At 43.1% G+C, this 16,200-nt stretch overlaps 1 protein-coding gene across 1 annotated transcript in view; it reads left to right on the top strand.

The window, feature by feature from the left end:
• The window catches only part of dzank1 (double zinc ribbon and ankyrin repeat domains 1), a gene marked incomplete at both ends in the record, with an annotated part of 78,052 nt that overhangs the window by 9,349 nt on the left and 52,503 nt on the right, over positions 1 to 16,200 (top strand). The window contains 3 exons of the mRNA XM_083653691.1: positions 7,741 to 7,846; positions 11,122 to 11,185; positions 15,370 to 15,470. Of these exons, the coding sequence (XP_083509817.1) occupies positions 7,741 to 7,846; positions 11,122 to 11,185; positions 15,370 to 15,470 (271 nt within the window). The remainder of the gene's footprint in view (positions 1 to 7,740; positions 7,847 to 11,121; positions 11,186 to 15,369; positions 15,471 to 16,200) is intronic.

The following is a 16,200-nucleotide window of genomic DNA, read 5'->3' as shown; positions in this document are numbered from 1 at the left end:
TCTCTGAGCAATGCTTCTGTACAGAATGTGCCAGTGCTTCCTGAATCTAGAAAGGCATAAGTCTCTATTACATGATTGCTTTTTTTCATTTTCACCTTAACTGGCACTATAGACAAGCTGCAGTCAGGCTCCCCGGCCCCTGTAGGGGTCTCCACTAATGCACTGGTCACAGTCTTATTTTCCCCTTCTTTGCTGGTGTCAATCCTTTTATGAATATGGAGTATGGTAGGATGTTTTAGTGAGCACACTCGACAACTGATTTTCTGTGTGCATCCTTTACTCATGTGTCCAGGGAACAGACATCCAAAGCAAATTCCTTTGCTCTTCAAAAACTCCATCTTCTCCTTATGTAGTTTCTTGTTCAATTCTTTACAAGTGTCTAAATTGTGCTCTTCCTGACAGAACAGACACAGCTTCAATGTAGCACTTGTGGGCTTTCCATTCGCCTTTTTAACAGGTGAGATGCTGGTAGTGAAACCACTTCTCCTGTCCCTTGGCATAGTTGGCTGATAGAGAACTGGTCCAGAAGTTCTCCTTCCTGAGGAGGCAGGTGTCTCCTTTAAGTTCCCGAACACAGGATGTGAAATAATCCTAGCTTGGCGATCAATATAATCGACCAGATCCGTAAATCTAGCCCTCCGTTTGTTTCTCTCTTGTAAATCATATGCCAAGCCTCTCCATTTCTCCTTCAGTTTGTATGGCAGTTTAGCGAGAATGGCTCTCATTGTGGTCGGATTATCCATCTCCTCCATGTACTCTATGCTGTCCATTGTTTTACAGCATCCAGTTAGAAAAACTGAATAAGCTTGTAGGGCTTCAGCATCTTCAGCTTTGACTGATGGCCAGTTGAGGGCTTTGTCTATGTGAGCGGTGGCAATCTGGTACTCATCACCATAATATTTCTTTAGGAGCCTTTTGGCCTCTGTATATCCTGGGGAAGCTTGCATGTGTTGACAGCTTCGTACCAATTCTCTGGGTTGCCCCGTGGTAAATTGCTCCAGAAAATACAGTCTGTCTTTGCAATTTTCTGTCCTATCTTCAATACCATGTTCGAATGCACGTATGAAGAATCTGTATTCCAATGGATCACCTTTAAACATTGGTATGCTGAGGGGTGGTAAAGATGATAACATTTGTTGTTTTACCAATACTTCAGTTATTGTATTTTGATGCTGCAAAACATCAACAATACTGCCCATGTTAGTGGCTGCACCAGATTGCCCTGTGAGTGTGACAGCCACATCATCTCTGCCAGCTCCATTTGTATTATGGCTGGTCACAGGAGGATACATTCCAATACCATGACTGTCCACAGGGGGTGTCGTTCCAATATCATGACTGGCCACAGGGGGAGTCCTAATTTCATGACTGGCCACAGGGGGAGTCCTAATTTCATGACTGGCCACAGGGGGAGTCCTAATTTCATGACTGGCCACAGGGGGAGTCCTAATTTCATGACTGGCCACAGGGGGAGTCCTTCTAATTTCATGACTGGCCACAGGGGGAGTCCTAATTTGAGGCCTTTGTGAAGTTTGTTTTGGTCTTACAACAGGCCCCTGGTCTATTTCTCTTGGCCTAGGGGTGATGGGGGTATATGTGGTTTGAACACTTTCTGACTGTGTGTACTGAGTGGATGGAGTATGCTGCTGAGCTTCCAGTATATGCACATTTAATTTTGTGACAGGTGCTGTTGTGCTATCAGTGGAAGCGGGTACAATTCCCATTTGAATAGCCTCCTCTGAAGCTTCCAGTCCTGCTTCCATCATATACTTATTCATTCCATCCTTTTGTTCTTCACCCATCTCATAAGTGTTCTCATACTCAGTGAAAACAGTCAGTTTAGCACTAGTGATTTGTAATTCAGTTTGCAATTCCAATTGCTCTTTTCTGGCTTTAAGTTGAGCCTCCTCCATTTCCAGTGCTTGTCTCTCCTTTAGTGCTTCTGCTTTGACCAATAAAGCTGCCTGTTCTGCTTGCAGTTTGAGCCTGGCTGAAGATGCAGTAGAAGAGACCGTTGATGACCTTTTTGTTTGCTTAGATAGATTTGAAATACTGTCCTTTGGGAATATATCATCATCTTCCACACGATCCACATGATATGCAAGTTGCTGCTGTGCTGCATCTGTCCACTTTTCCATATGGGCTTCAAATTCATCCAGAGACGCTGCCTTAGGCTTATACCATTCATTTTGGTCCTGCTCCATTTCTTCAGTAGATATTTTATTTAGCATGCCCTTCACAGATTCATTAAGATCATTGAACTCAGCACGCAACTTTAAGAAATCATTGGTCAATTTTACTTGAACCAATTCCAAGTTTCCATAATTTCCCAAAAGTTGTGTTATTTCATTCCTTTTCTTAGTAAGTGCTCCCAATTTTGCACTTCTTGATCCTTTCAATTTTTGCAAAGGGTCCTCACAGAAACCACTTTCCTCCATAGACATACTGTAGGCAGGTAACCAACACGTTTAATTCATTTGGTTAAATCCGTGGCATTGCAGGCAGTTTAAACACAGCAGCACAGCACCGTTTGTGAATGCAGCATTTTAAACACAGCAGAACAGCGCAGCTTGTAAATGCAGTGCAGTTCAATCACATCCGCAGCATTACGTGCGGTTAAAACGCAGCAGAACAGTGCAGTTTGTAAATGCAACACAGTTTGATCACATCAGCGTATCCATCAGCAACATTACGAGCGGTCAAAACGCACCAGAACGATGCAGTTTGTGAATGCAACTCGTGACGTCATCCCCGCTTCTCTCACACACAGCTCCAATGCTCCCAATCCACACACAGCACAGCGGCTGTCCTTTTCCTCTTCGCCCAGTTCTAGACCATTCAATTTCCAACAATAAAGACTCCTGGGCCGTTTCACGTTCATCAGATCCACTAATCAACTCAAGATCCAGACAAGTGAGACAACAGCTTCGTATTAGGGCGATCCGATGACGGAAACACTCGTTCCTTTACATAGGCAGGCCTACCTCCGCTCCGCGGCTCCAACATTCGCTGTCTATCAGCATTCATCCAGCGTAGTTTTTGACAAATGTTCAGGCAATCCTACGAACCACTTGCCTGGAGGCTCCAGGTATGATGGATGTAGTTAGACACGCTCTCCTTTGCCGTCCAAACAGAATACAGAGATCCGATGTACGTTTACGAAAAATCATTCATATTTATTGTCCAAACAAATAATATTATGTACAACAGCCCCAATTGGCTCTATTCAGAAAAAAACAAACAAAATGGATCTATCGATCTTATATATACGACGTTTTAAAGTGCGGTCAAAAACTGTAAGGTACCGCTCTACCTGGGCCTACCTGAGCAGTGATTACCTGCCATCATATAAGGTGAGAGGAAACATGGGAAAAAAGGGCGTGAACCAGGTAAGACTCCATATTAGATTTCCACCATAATAAGAATAGTAATATTAATAATAATAATAAACCAATTTACCATACACCCATCTCAAAGAAGTTAACAAACTAAATATCTAATGGGGCAATAAAGATACAATTTTCACAATTTAGGAAATGAGAAATTTGGCTCCTACACCCTCGCCTATAACATATCCAAGAAAGGACTCAGTGGAAACATTAAATTCACATTTCTCAGCTTTAACAAGAAGCCTGTTCTCCAACAGCCGTTGGAGTACCAGGTGGACATACTGCTGATGGGCGTCAATGTCCTGAGAATAGATGAGGATATCTAAATAGACAAAAATGAAGCGACCGATCATATCCCTCAGAACATCATTAACGAGAGCCTGGAAGACGGCGGGGGCATTAGTAAGCCCAAAGGGCATGACCAAGTACTCAAAATGGCCAATAGACGTGTTGAAGGCTGTCTTCCATTAATGGCGTTGGCTTCAAGGGCAGTGGGGAGAGGAAGGGTACCCACGGCCAATTGAGCAACAATCCCACGATCCAAAAAGCTTTCATCTGCCCCAGAGTCAACGAATACAGGAAGGGTAATGGAATGATCCCGCCACTGGAGGTTGGCACTAAACCGCGACCCGGGGGAAGGTCAGGTGGTTTGACCCAGCAGTACCCCCTGTATTGCTACTGAGACTAAATCTTTGGCCGATGATTGGGGCAGGTGGCGGCGAGATGGCCGGGCTGGGCACAGTAAAAACAGAGCCGGGAGTTGAAACGGCGCTTCTTCTCCTCAGGGGTGATATGGGCTCTGCCCGATTGCATGGGCTTCGAACCTGGAAGCGACTGACAGACAGAGGCAGTCGGGGGAGAAGGCCTAGGCAAGGTAGCGGGAGATGGAAACATAGAGGTTACCTTACCTGACTTCTCGCTCTGACGTTCACGGAGGCGGTTGTCGAAACGAATGGCCAAGGCGATGAGCTCATCAAGTCCCTCGGGCTCACTCTGGGAGACCAGTTCGTCTTTGACAGCCTCGCTCAGAGCGTTCTGGAAGATGCCCTGCAGGGCTTCCTCATTCCAGCCACTCTCAGCAGCCACACAGCGGAACTCGATAGCCATTTCGGCCACCGAGCGAGGACCTTGATGGATGGACCACAGTCTTTCCATCGCCTCCTTACCACGGACAGGGTGATCGAAGATCTTTTTCATCTCCATCCTGAAGTCAGAGTATGATGAACAGATTGGAGCCTGCTTCTCCCACACCGCTGTAGCCCAGCTGCGTGCTGATCCCCGGAGACAACCCATCAGGTAAGCAATTTTTGCTCTGTCTGTAGAATAGGTGCGGGGCTGCTGGTCGAAAACCAAAGAACATTGCATGAGAAATTCTCTACAAGTCCCCAGGTTGCCATCGTATGGCTCAGGTGGTGGAACATACGGCTCACGGGGCGGAGGAATGTCACCCCTAGGGTTTAGTTCCACAAATCTCCCCAGCAGCTGTGCCTGCTGGTTAGCCAGAGCTTTTACCAGTGCTGAAAGCTCCTGCAGAACTGTCAACAATACAACATTGTCCGCTGAATCCATGTTATGATACGGTCGTACTGTTACACGGGGGTTGAGTGGATTCATTAGCAGACACTTGATGGCTTGAACACTGGACGTTTGGTAACTCTTATAGCTCATGAACATGACATCACATCGCATTATGACATCATCAGTGAGATATGACATCACTATGACCTGTCCACCAGGCAGAGCCATCTTGAACTGTATCAACTCATTGACAATTTATGACATCACTGTCGACATCATCACTGTCGACTTCCCAAAGATGACATCATCACATCATCTAAAATTGTATTTTCTTTCTTTTTTTCCAAAAGAAAAAATAAATAAAACTGATAAAAAAACATTATTTTTATTTTGTTTCTGTCCAAGTGAAATGTTATGTCTCTCCTGATTCTAAATATAGTTTAATCGCTTGGTTTGACCAAGTAGAACTGATTTTATAAGCTTGCATTTTATGAAATGTAGATGGAAAAAATGTATGGCGGATGAAATCCCTTGGTTGTATGCTGAATGTGGGAGAGAGGACGTGACTTTAGGCATGTCTTTGGTGCTCTAGTCACAGTGACCGCATCGCTCAGTATAGCGGTAGGCTACACTACAGGGAGGAGAGAAGCTGGCCAGTGAAGCCCTGCCCGGCCATTTCCCAGGGAATACCGCTGCTCGGCTGGCCAGCCTAGCACTGTTTTTTCTCTCTCAAAACATTTGAAAACGACCGTCTTGTTAAAGGTTTACTATGCAACCATTTCATTACAAAAAACATTATATAATTATAGCTGCTGCGCAGCAATGGGTCGTGGCCGGGCAAGTCTCAAGGCTTTGAGCTAGAGGTCTTCGGGTATGCCCGACCCCCCGAATACCCGAGGTTCCGACCCGGACCCGGCCAGGTCTGGGTCCATTCAGACCGATCACTTCCACTGGGTCCATTCAGACCGATCACGATCACTTCTGGCCCATATAGTGTGGCAGTGTGTTTATGTTGAGAGACGCTGCGCCCTGTGGTGTATTTTAGTGATAGGACATTGTGCCTGTGCCTTAGTTACGTCACACGTAATGTGCAAATTGATTTAATTTAATTCCAGTGTGCAATAACTGCAATTTGACACATACTGTACATAGATTGTAACTGTAACTACTTATTGAATGCTATTCTACAATTCTTACTTTTACTATCCCATTGACCCTATTTTTATTTTATTCTATTTTATTCTATTTTATTCTATTTTATTCTATTTTATTCTATTTTATTCTATTTTATTCTATTTTATTGCATTTTATTGCATTTTATTGCATTTACTGTATTGACTGTTTTTACGGTTAGGGAGATACTGTGTGATACTGTGTTATGCTATGTTATGTTATGTTGTGTTATGTGGATATTCATGCCTGAGTGCGAGCAACTGTCCAAATTTCCCCCTGGGGATCATTAAAGTCTTTCTGATTCTGATTCTGATTCTGATTGCTGTGTTCTGTGTTTATGTGGTCGAATGAGGTTGTGTGTTTATGTGGAGAGAGAGAGAGCGCCGATAAACCGTTCAAACGCAGGGATTAAACACTATTTTCTAGTTTCACAGCGGTTATGCTATAAAAACAAATAAACACACACACACCTTCAAACCATCGAGGGATGAGCGGCAAACAGCTCAAACATTGATCTCGGAAGGAGATGTATTTCCTGGGTTTAGTCCGTGCTGACTCCACTCTGCTGAAGGATTGCTCTGAGAACATCTTAGCAATGCTAGTATAGACCCTTTTCACGGGGGCCATTTTTTTGTCAAAAAGGCAGAATAAACAAAGGTGCAAACAAAACACTAATGAGGGTTTCCAAATTCCAATCATGGAAGTTTGAAACCCTCATTAGTGTTTTGCTTGCACCTGTTAATGGCTGGGCGATGTTAATGGCTGGGCTCCAACGTGGAGCTCTCTACACAATGTATCCACCCAAAACGTCCCAGAAAACCATTGCCAACACAGGCAGAGGGCAGTGTCGCTCCATGTAAACACCACCCAATTCCAATGGGCCATAAGTGATGATTTATAGTGAAAACATTTGTATGCGTGTATATATATATAGATTTTTTTTTTATGAAATACGAAATAACAGGAGAGTTTGGGAAATAACATTACACACAAGAAGGTAAGCTCCACTACTAAACAGGGGTGTAGGCCTGGTTCCCTTTAGTGAAGCCGTTGCATGTTAGATCGCCGCTCTGGCGGCTGGTGCCAGTATAGGTCACAAGGCCCACCTCCGCCATGTTAGTGGATGGGAAAATGAACCCAACTAAACAATCAAAGTACACATCAGATAATTTTTTCCCAAAGGTGGTTTGTATCATTTTAGATAGTTCTTATCACGCTAATGCCTGTGCAAGTGGTCATTTTTCTGATCTTTTTTTTTTTTAAGTTTAAGTTTTTAAGTGACGATATAAAAAGGGAGGATCAGCTGTGGCAGCCAGTCTCAGCCGTCATTGGCTGGACAGGCTCTTCATGTTATAGATCTAGTTTTACATAGACAAGACACTGCTTGGTAAAACAGAAGAAGAAGAACACTGCTTGTTAATTTAACTGAAATATAAAGTGCTGTGTCATCTGCTTAACAATGATACAAATTACAACCAAAACTGTGGATAACACGCTGTCTGTCTGTCTCTCTGCCTCCCTGTCTGTCTATTTGTCTGTCTGTATGTATGACTGTCTGTCTGTCTGTCTCTCTACCTGCCTGTCTATTTGTCTGTCTGTCTGTCTGTCTGTCTGTCTGACTGTATGTATGACTGTCTGCCTGTCTGTCTTGTCTGTGTAGTGATGGCAGAGAAAGTGCCACAGTAACAAAGGTCTTCTTGGTGGAACATGTTGATTCAAAACCCCGGACGGAGAATGAAGCAAACTTTCAGCAGCTCTCCATGAAGGTAACTGTTGAAACCCAAAACCCAGGGCACTGGAAAACATCACAGATTATTGATATAGCAAACAAAAAAAAAAAATATATATTTTTTTTAATAAATATTTATATATATATATATATATATATATAGCATATTGTAATGATTTATACAGAAACATAACTGTTTAAAAATGATATAATTGTCTGGGTAGACCTGGTCTTGGTGACCTCCCTGTTTTTAAGTTAAAACAAGCCCAAAATATGGTGGGGATGCAATCCTCGGCGGGTGTGCGGAACTCGGCACGGCACCGGGCGCAGGCACAAATTGGAGGCGTGCCAAGTCATTTGTGCACGGTGCAAACGGGATTTGGGCAGTCCTAACCACCAGAATTATTCACGGGGGTGTGGCCTGGCAATGCCTGGGCGTTACATCAATCAAACCAATCAGATTCCCGTCTCGCAGTCGCTGTAATACAGTTTGCGCAAGGCATGCAATATGCTGTAATTCTCTCCATGCGTAATTTGGATAGGCCTATCTCACAATAACACCATCACATCATATACCTGTTAAAAACATCTGTGATTTGATGCAAATCAGGTTATTTTATTGACTGGGAAATAGAAACATGTTTGCAACTGGGAAACAGGGACATTTGATTGCCAATAATATTGCAGATCAGGCCTTGCAAAGACCATACTGCAGCACTGTACAAGGAGGCAGGAAATGGAGGAGACAAAAAAAAGAAGAAAAATTTAAACTCGGTGAAACAGTGAGAGTTGCCGAGGACAAAGAGAGATGGAGAGAGCTTGTCGACAACGGCCCTCTGGGTTATGGGATAGGTGAAGGTGAATATTGCAAGTAGGCTATGTCCAATTTTCTCAATTAATTTGCCATTAACCCCTCTTTGCAATGTGATAAAAGTTTCTCAGTGAATTAGTTGATTGCCTCACTGAATTATCTGCCGTTACCCAATTTTAGCAGCAGAATTTGATGTCCTGACAGTTGGCACGTCCGTGCGTAATGATCTATCCAGAAGGAATTCCCCTGCACTGCACTGCACAGTGCGAATAATGGTGCGCCAAGCGCAGTGGGGTATTTTTGCACTAAGAGCTTGTTAAGCGCTGCTATTAGGTGCTCTTAAAATTGTGTGCACGCAAAGAATTTGCGGCATTCTCACGATAGCAGAAAGCAAGCCTTTTGTGGGGACACGCCTGGTTTGGCCTACCCCATGCGCGCCCAATTATAACGGGCGTAGAGGTGATATCGCGGCAGGGAGAATACAAATGTGCTTGTGCACACCCCCATTTTGCATTGCACATGGCATTAAACGAGCGCAAAACAAGCGCAAACGCAAAATTACCGCTTTCGCGACGCTAGGGCCCATTGACTCCCAGACGAGGAAACCAGTCGATGCTAACTTGGAGGGTCCAATCTGGAAAATAGTCTCATTTAGTCAGGCAGCCACTTCTCTTCAGCTGTTCCACTTTATACATGCTGAAATTTGATTACCGTATTTCCTGTAGGCCTAATATTGGCCCGAGCCTTTATTTAGCTCAGCTGCAGAGGGTACCAGCCCCTTTTTGGAAGCAGGCCTATATTAGAGAAAGTAGAGGCATTTATTTCTAATCCCCTCTATTTGATAAGTATATTTACTCATATTTTAGTACGAAGCCTCGTTGTTTTCTGATCTGCTTCTGTTGGGGTTCGTTGGTCACCATTTTGTTACTGCATTGCATTTCATAATTACGCTAATCGATGATGGCATGCTCCAGAGACTTGTTTTTTTCCTTTTTCTTTCTCCACATAAAGACTACATTTCCAATCAGCCCGTGCTTCCTGCCCCCCCTCCCTCCCTGAAGAGGCTCAACATGTTTCCTTTCACTAAGACTCTTAAAGGGATAGTTCGGTTTGTTTGAAGTGGGGTCCTATCAGCTAGTTCAATACACTAACTTAATTAACTACAGTGTTCTGGAGGCTGGGCGCATTGTGGAACGAGACCGCGCACTCAGAGCAGCAGCCAAACCAGCTTTATCTCTGTACGTGGGGTCAACAACTAAAACGTAATTTAGCCACCTAAAACAACGCCCACCTAAACAAATCGATATCTGTGTACATGCACGCTCTATTTTGACAATTTTCAGCGCTTTACTTTTCCGCAAAACAGCAGTTTCATTCGGGACTGCTTTTTCTCCCAACCGTACAACTACCGTATTCCTCCGCTAAAAGCCAGCACAGAGCACAGAGCCGCGGTTTACAAAACAGGAAGGCTTAGAAGAGAGATAAAACACTGACTTACTTTAGAGACAATAAGTCACCTGGCCTCTCGTCTGGGACGTTTTCCACAATTTATCCTGGGAATGGTGAAAAAGGTCTGCAGGGCACCCCGGCATTTAGGCAGCAGGCGCATCTCTCTTTCTGCCTGTTCACTCTCTGCAAAAGTTCCTCTTCTGTATTCTCTCTGGTTCATAATTGTATCCTCTTGTCACCAAGGTGAATGGCATATCATCCTCGCTATCAAAATCACTCATATTTTCGTTCGTGTATTCTATTTGTTGTGTCTTCACTAACAAACCGGGAGAAATAAAATAACCCAAAATAACAGCTGATCTGCGGAGTAATCCAGTGCTGCGGCTTTGTGCAGGCTTTTAGCGGACGAATACGGTAGTTGTACGGTTGGGAGAAAAAGCAGTGCCGAATGAAACTGCTGTTTTGCGGAAAAGTAAAGCGCTGGATTGTCAAAATAGAGCGTGCATGTACACAGATATCGATTTGTTTAGGTGGGCGTTGTTTTAGGTGGCTAAATTACGTTTTAGTTGTTGACCCCACGTACTTACAGAGAAAAAGCTGGTTTGGCTGCTGCTCTGAGTGCCGGGTCTCGTTCCACAATGCGCCCAGCCTCCAGAACATTGTACCTAATTAAGTTAGTGTATCGAACTAGCTGATAGGACCCCACTTCAAACAAACTGAACTATCCCTTTAAAAGAAGGATAAGACAACATTCACTCATGTATATTGTTGTCTTGGACCCCAGGAAGACTAGCTGGCGTCTAGGCGTCAGTTAATGGGGATCCTTTTTAATTAAGCAATATTACACGAGAGGGTGTACTTTACCGTGGTTATTGGCACGATGTTGATGCGGCAGGACCGAGGCTTCAGCCGAGGTCCATACGCGTCACTGTCATTATACTGATGACTCTAGTCATGTGACAAAGATTTATTGACAGCTTCTAATAAAAGAAAGTTGTTTGTGAGTGTTAATATCCTCCACTCCTTTAATATCAACCTTCTCTTGTTTGCAGGCGCAAGGTGAAGGCACGTCATGGTCTGCTGGAAACTCTGCTGCTTCTTCACTACGGCTCCCAGGTCAGTTCTGTCCTCTGTGATGTCATTATAAGCAACTGTGATGTCATCATAGTCAGGCTGCATCGTACAGACAGAGCTTGATGTCATCATACTCAGGCGGCATCGTACAGAGCATAGTGGCATACTCACGCGAGATCATACAGACAGATCTGTGATGTCATCATACTCAGCCTGCACCCTACAGACAGAGCTGTGATGTCATTATACTCAGGCAACATCGTACAGACAGAGCTATGATGTCATCATACTCAAGTGGGATCGTACAGACAGAGCTGTGATGTCATCATACTCAGACTGCACCCTACAGAGCTGTGATGTCATCATACTCAGGTGGCATCATACAGATAGAGTTGTGATGGAAGGAGAGTGATAGGGTTGAATCATGACCAGGGACAGAATTTAGGGAAACAGTGGATGGATAATCCAGAAGTAGGCGGTAATGCAACATAAAGGATGCCAACTGCCGTAAAACACCACAGAAGAAGAGCTGTGATGTCATCATACTCAGTCTGCAGTCTGGGACTACTCTTGATTTCAACCCACCCCCCTTTTTATCTGTGGCTAACATAGCTGGCAGCAACTCAATGAGTCACTCTGTTGGTTGGTCGGTCGGTCCACACATTTTTTTGTCACAAAATTATCTCACAATAGTCGTGACAAAAGGACGTCACCACGGGAGGTGACATCATCAGAGATGGTTTGATGCCATTGATGATGCCATGCCATGATACCGCGTTCTTGACAGCTCGGACTGCCGGAAAAAATGGATTCCGACCTGTAAAAAGTGAATTGAACGGTCCACGTCGGAATTACAGATCGGAAATTCGGGTATCATTCACAGCTCCGCTTTGTCCGAGTTTACGTCATAGCCACATCAAAATGGCAACTTGTAGCCTATCGTTAATGGTAATCACATAATTATTATAAAGACGTTTGTTGACATTTTAACACACGTCTTCATTATGTAATGTTAATGTTAAAACTGCATTCAGCGATGTTTTTGTGCTAAAATAAGTGTTTATATATATCTATATTCTGACAACAATCATTGAAATAGAGTGTTTGGTAGGGGTGGGAATCACCAGATGCCCACGATACGATACTAAAACGATAGTTGAGTCACGATACGATAGTATTGCGATATTGCCGATATTGCGATATATTGAATATTGCGATATATTGAATATTGCGATATTTCGATATATTGTTTAACTCCTTTTCCTACCTTTTCCTTGACCTCACCGGAAGTAAAACATGCAGTTTTTTGTTTTGTTTTGTTTTTGCCCCACATGTAGGCTACATTATTAAGCTTCTCTGGACTCAATACGCCACTGCAGGCGCGGACCAGGCGCGTAGCCACGGGTGTGCTAGGGTGTGCCAATGCCACCCAGACAGGCCGCTGGCACACCCAAAAAAAATGGGGTAAAAAAGGTTTTTTGTTTTGTCTGCAAAACACATCAACGCTGTCATGCACTGTGTCCAACTTATCCTATGTGCGAATAGAAATCACGCTCCGCTGACCTATGTGCCCCGGAGCATCATGGGAATAGTTAAGCTGTCGTCCACGTAAAGTAAACAAATGCACGCACAGCTGTAGCAGCAGCAGCAGCCCAAATCAAGAAGACATGAAACAAAGCTTGCTTTTAAGCTTTTTCGGCAAAGGCAAGAAACGTCGCTTTGACGACGAGGAAGAAGATGACTCGTTGTCACCCTCCCCCTCAACAAGTGCGGATTGTAGTACACTGTGCACCCGTTCCCGCACCTGTATTGGTGGTGTACAGTGGAGAAGAGAGACGATTATGAAGAAGATGATGCAGCCGAAACAATGACGTTAACAGCGGGGAACGCAGCCAACAACACACTGGAGGTTTGTGCAGAGCCAGAGGACACTGAGAACGCTACAGATCTCTCTGCAGTAGACGAACCTGTATGCCAACCAAATTTGCGTTCTTTCCCGACTAGAACACTCATTGGAAAAAGTAGGTGAGACTTTTTTGAGATACTAAACAAAGTGGTTTTACATGTTGCCAAAAAAATACAATTTATTTGACTGCTTCTACCTGCTAATAATGAGTGTGAAAAGGAGCAAACAACACACAGATATTCCTCTAAATCTGGTTTGAAAAGACCCAAATTTTGGTCCGCCCCCTGGCAATACCCTGGCTTTCTGTGGCACACCCAATGAGCCAAGTCTGGCTACGCTACTGGCGCGGACTGCAACATCGGGCGCTTCGGGCAGATGCCCGGTGGCCTGCCATCATGGCCTGCAATTTTTTTATTTTTTATTAAAGCAGCTACGAGCAACTTTTTCGATTGTTATTAAACAGTATAAATTTAATATCAATGCATCACATCTTACCTATAATAGTAGCTGAGACGAAAGCTGTGTGAATCGGAGATTGCTCCCTTTTAAGTCTGTGTCTGTCTAAACTCGCGTCAACAGGGGGCTCTCTCTCTCTCTCTCCTTACCGCCGGCCCGGCTACCCGGAAGTGAAACGCGGAAGTGAAACCCGGAAGTGAAACGCAGCTGCCTGCCTGCCGCGTTCGCGCTGCCTAGCAACATAACATAAACAATGTGAAAGCCACTCTCGCGAACATCTCTCGTTATATTCTAACAGGTTTTTTGGAAGTTATTTTGTGGTTATGGCCGAAGTGGCTGCTGCAAACCGTTTCATTTCACTTCCTGATCTTCCCTGGCCACAGACAGACTACACTGGCCGATTCACTCGGGGTTCAAGCGAGACTACTCTGCGTTGGTCTCGTCGACTATTAGAGGTAAGATGTGATGCATTGATATTAAATTTATACTGTTTAATAACAATCGAAAAAGTTGCTCGTAGCTGCTTTAAATATCGATACTTGGCGTCCAAATATCGATACAATATCGTCAGACAAAATATCGCAATACTATATCGCGATACTACTGACCTGTTTAAACACTGTTTAATTGTTTAATTGTTTATTGTGGATCCCCATTAGTCTACACCAAAGGTGAGACTACTCTTCCTGGGGTCCAAACACGTAAAATACAAACATAAAAAAATCCAAAAGCATTGGAGTAAAAACAACACAACAAAAATAAATAAAAACAAACAAAAACAATTGAGTCAAGGCTCACTCAATATTCATGTCAATCAAATATTAACAGTATCAACTCTTCTCATAAACAAAAAGAAATGTATCGGTCTTCCTGAGTAATTGCACCAGCAAAAACACTTATCCTGACCTTATTTTTACCATACTCACTGAAACCATCATATTATAATTGAAATACTTGATTACAATATATAATACATAATACATACCGTAATACAAATTCCTTCCATGTTGCACAATTAACAAATCAGTAAATCAAAGACCAAAATCTATCTTAATATTCATAATAAGATAATAAGCAATAAAAAAAAAAAAAAAAAACATAAATTTGTTCCTTACCATAATTATATTTCTCTGTATTTTATTCCAGTAAGCAACTGCTCTATACATTACCATCTTTTTCAGTGCATTTGTTTTTGGTAGAGGTAGAGTAAACCGTGAATCTAATGCTTGCCTTGTGGTATATCCATGTCTAGACTTAGTTGGGTCCAGTTGTGCGTACAAGCCCTCTGGTTTCCCAGTATTCCAGATGTTAAATAAAACAGTTACAAGGCTACATGCTATCCTTTACTGACCGTTTGGTCAGTAACTTGGAACTCCCAATGCCCCGCTGTCCTCTATCTCTCTCCTGTAGCCCTGCATGCAGGGTGAATGTATCTCCGTAACCGTAACTCGTAGAGACTCATGGATGGCGGCGTTGGATTCGGGGTGAAATACATATAGCCCCTTACAGCCATTGCAATATGACCTTCTGTTTTCCCTGAAAATGTAAACATTTCTCTGATTGGATCAAAATTAGGCGTGGACCTCCCACTATCCAAGTTCCCACTATCTGAGTTGTCTGTCATCATGAACGCGGTATTAGTCCTACATCAATTACATCTGATGACATCACTGATGACATCTTCACCGATGACATCACAATTGCACAGTGTAAGTGATTTTTGACAGACTGATGACATCACAATTGCTCAAATGACATAGCTGACATAACTGCTTTTTATATGTAAAAAATAATGTTGAAGGAGTTTCTTAAAGGAAAGTTCTCTTTGGCATTTCTTCATGTTTTCTGTCTTGTTTGTCTCCAGATCAGAGCATGACAGGTCCTCGCTTTCTAAACCGTCGTCTGGGCGCTGGAGCCCTGTCCCCTGGAGCCCCGTCTGCTACTTCTCAGCGCTCTCACACAGCGGTACACCAACCAACAACACTATAGGCCCTTTTCACAGCAACTGTTTTGAGGCATGTGTAACCAATTGCATTAAACGAGGCCCCTGGCACTGGAACACCTAAATGGAACCATAATTAATGGTATCGGTTACCAGTGTTGGGCAAGTTACTTTCAAAATGTAATATACTACATATTACTAGTTACTTTAATTACTTACTTTAAGTTACTTTACAATATTACTTTCTGTGTAGAGTAACTCATTACTTATTACACTACTTTTGCATTACTTTCACCAAAATAACAGCAGTAGCAGAATGACATCCTGCTGAACCATCCCGAAAAATAATTTCAACTGTCTTGAAGTCAGTGTAAACCGTCCAAAATTCTAAATGTTATCCTTTTCCTTTGTTATTGTCATCTATAGTGGTTATTTGCATTGATTAGGAAATGATTGTATCTTTATTTAAATATGTGCTTTGATTAAAAAAAAAAGTAACTCAATTTGTAACTTGGCTCCAGTATCCGTGATGTCACGCATCATGTTTGTTAAAAACGTCCTTTTCAGTGAGCTCAGAGAAACGTTCTACTTTCAGCAGACGATTGTGAAAACAGCTTCTAGTGTCAAACTCAGCACAGACATCATTCAGCACAGTGAAGCTCAAATAATGCAACTGAAGGAACAAGAAGAAAAACACATGTTTGACTTTATGGCGTCTCTAAATACCAGCTGACTGTGTAATAAATCCTTGTG

Source organism: Poromitra crassiceps (genome assembly GCF_964638095.1).
Source record: "Poromitra crassiceps genome assembly, chromosome: 17".
Taxonomy (NCBI): domain Eukaryota; kingdom Metazoa; phylum Chordata; class Actinopteri; order Beryciformes; family Melamphaidae; genus Poromitra; species Poromitra crassiceps.
This window is presented reverse-complemented; position numbering and strand designations above follow the sequence as displayed.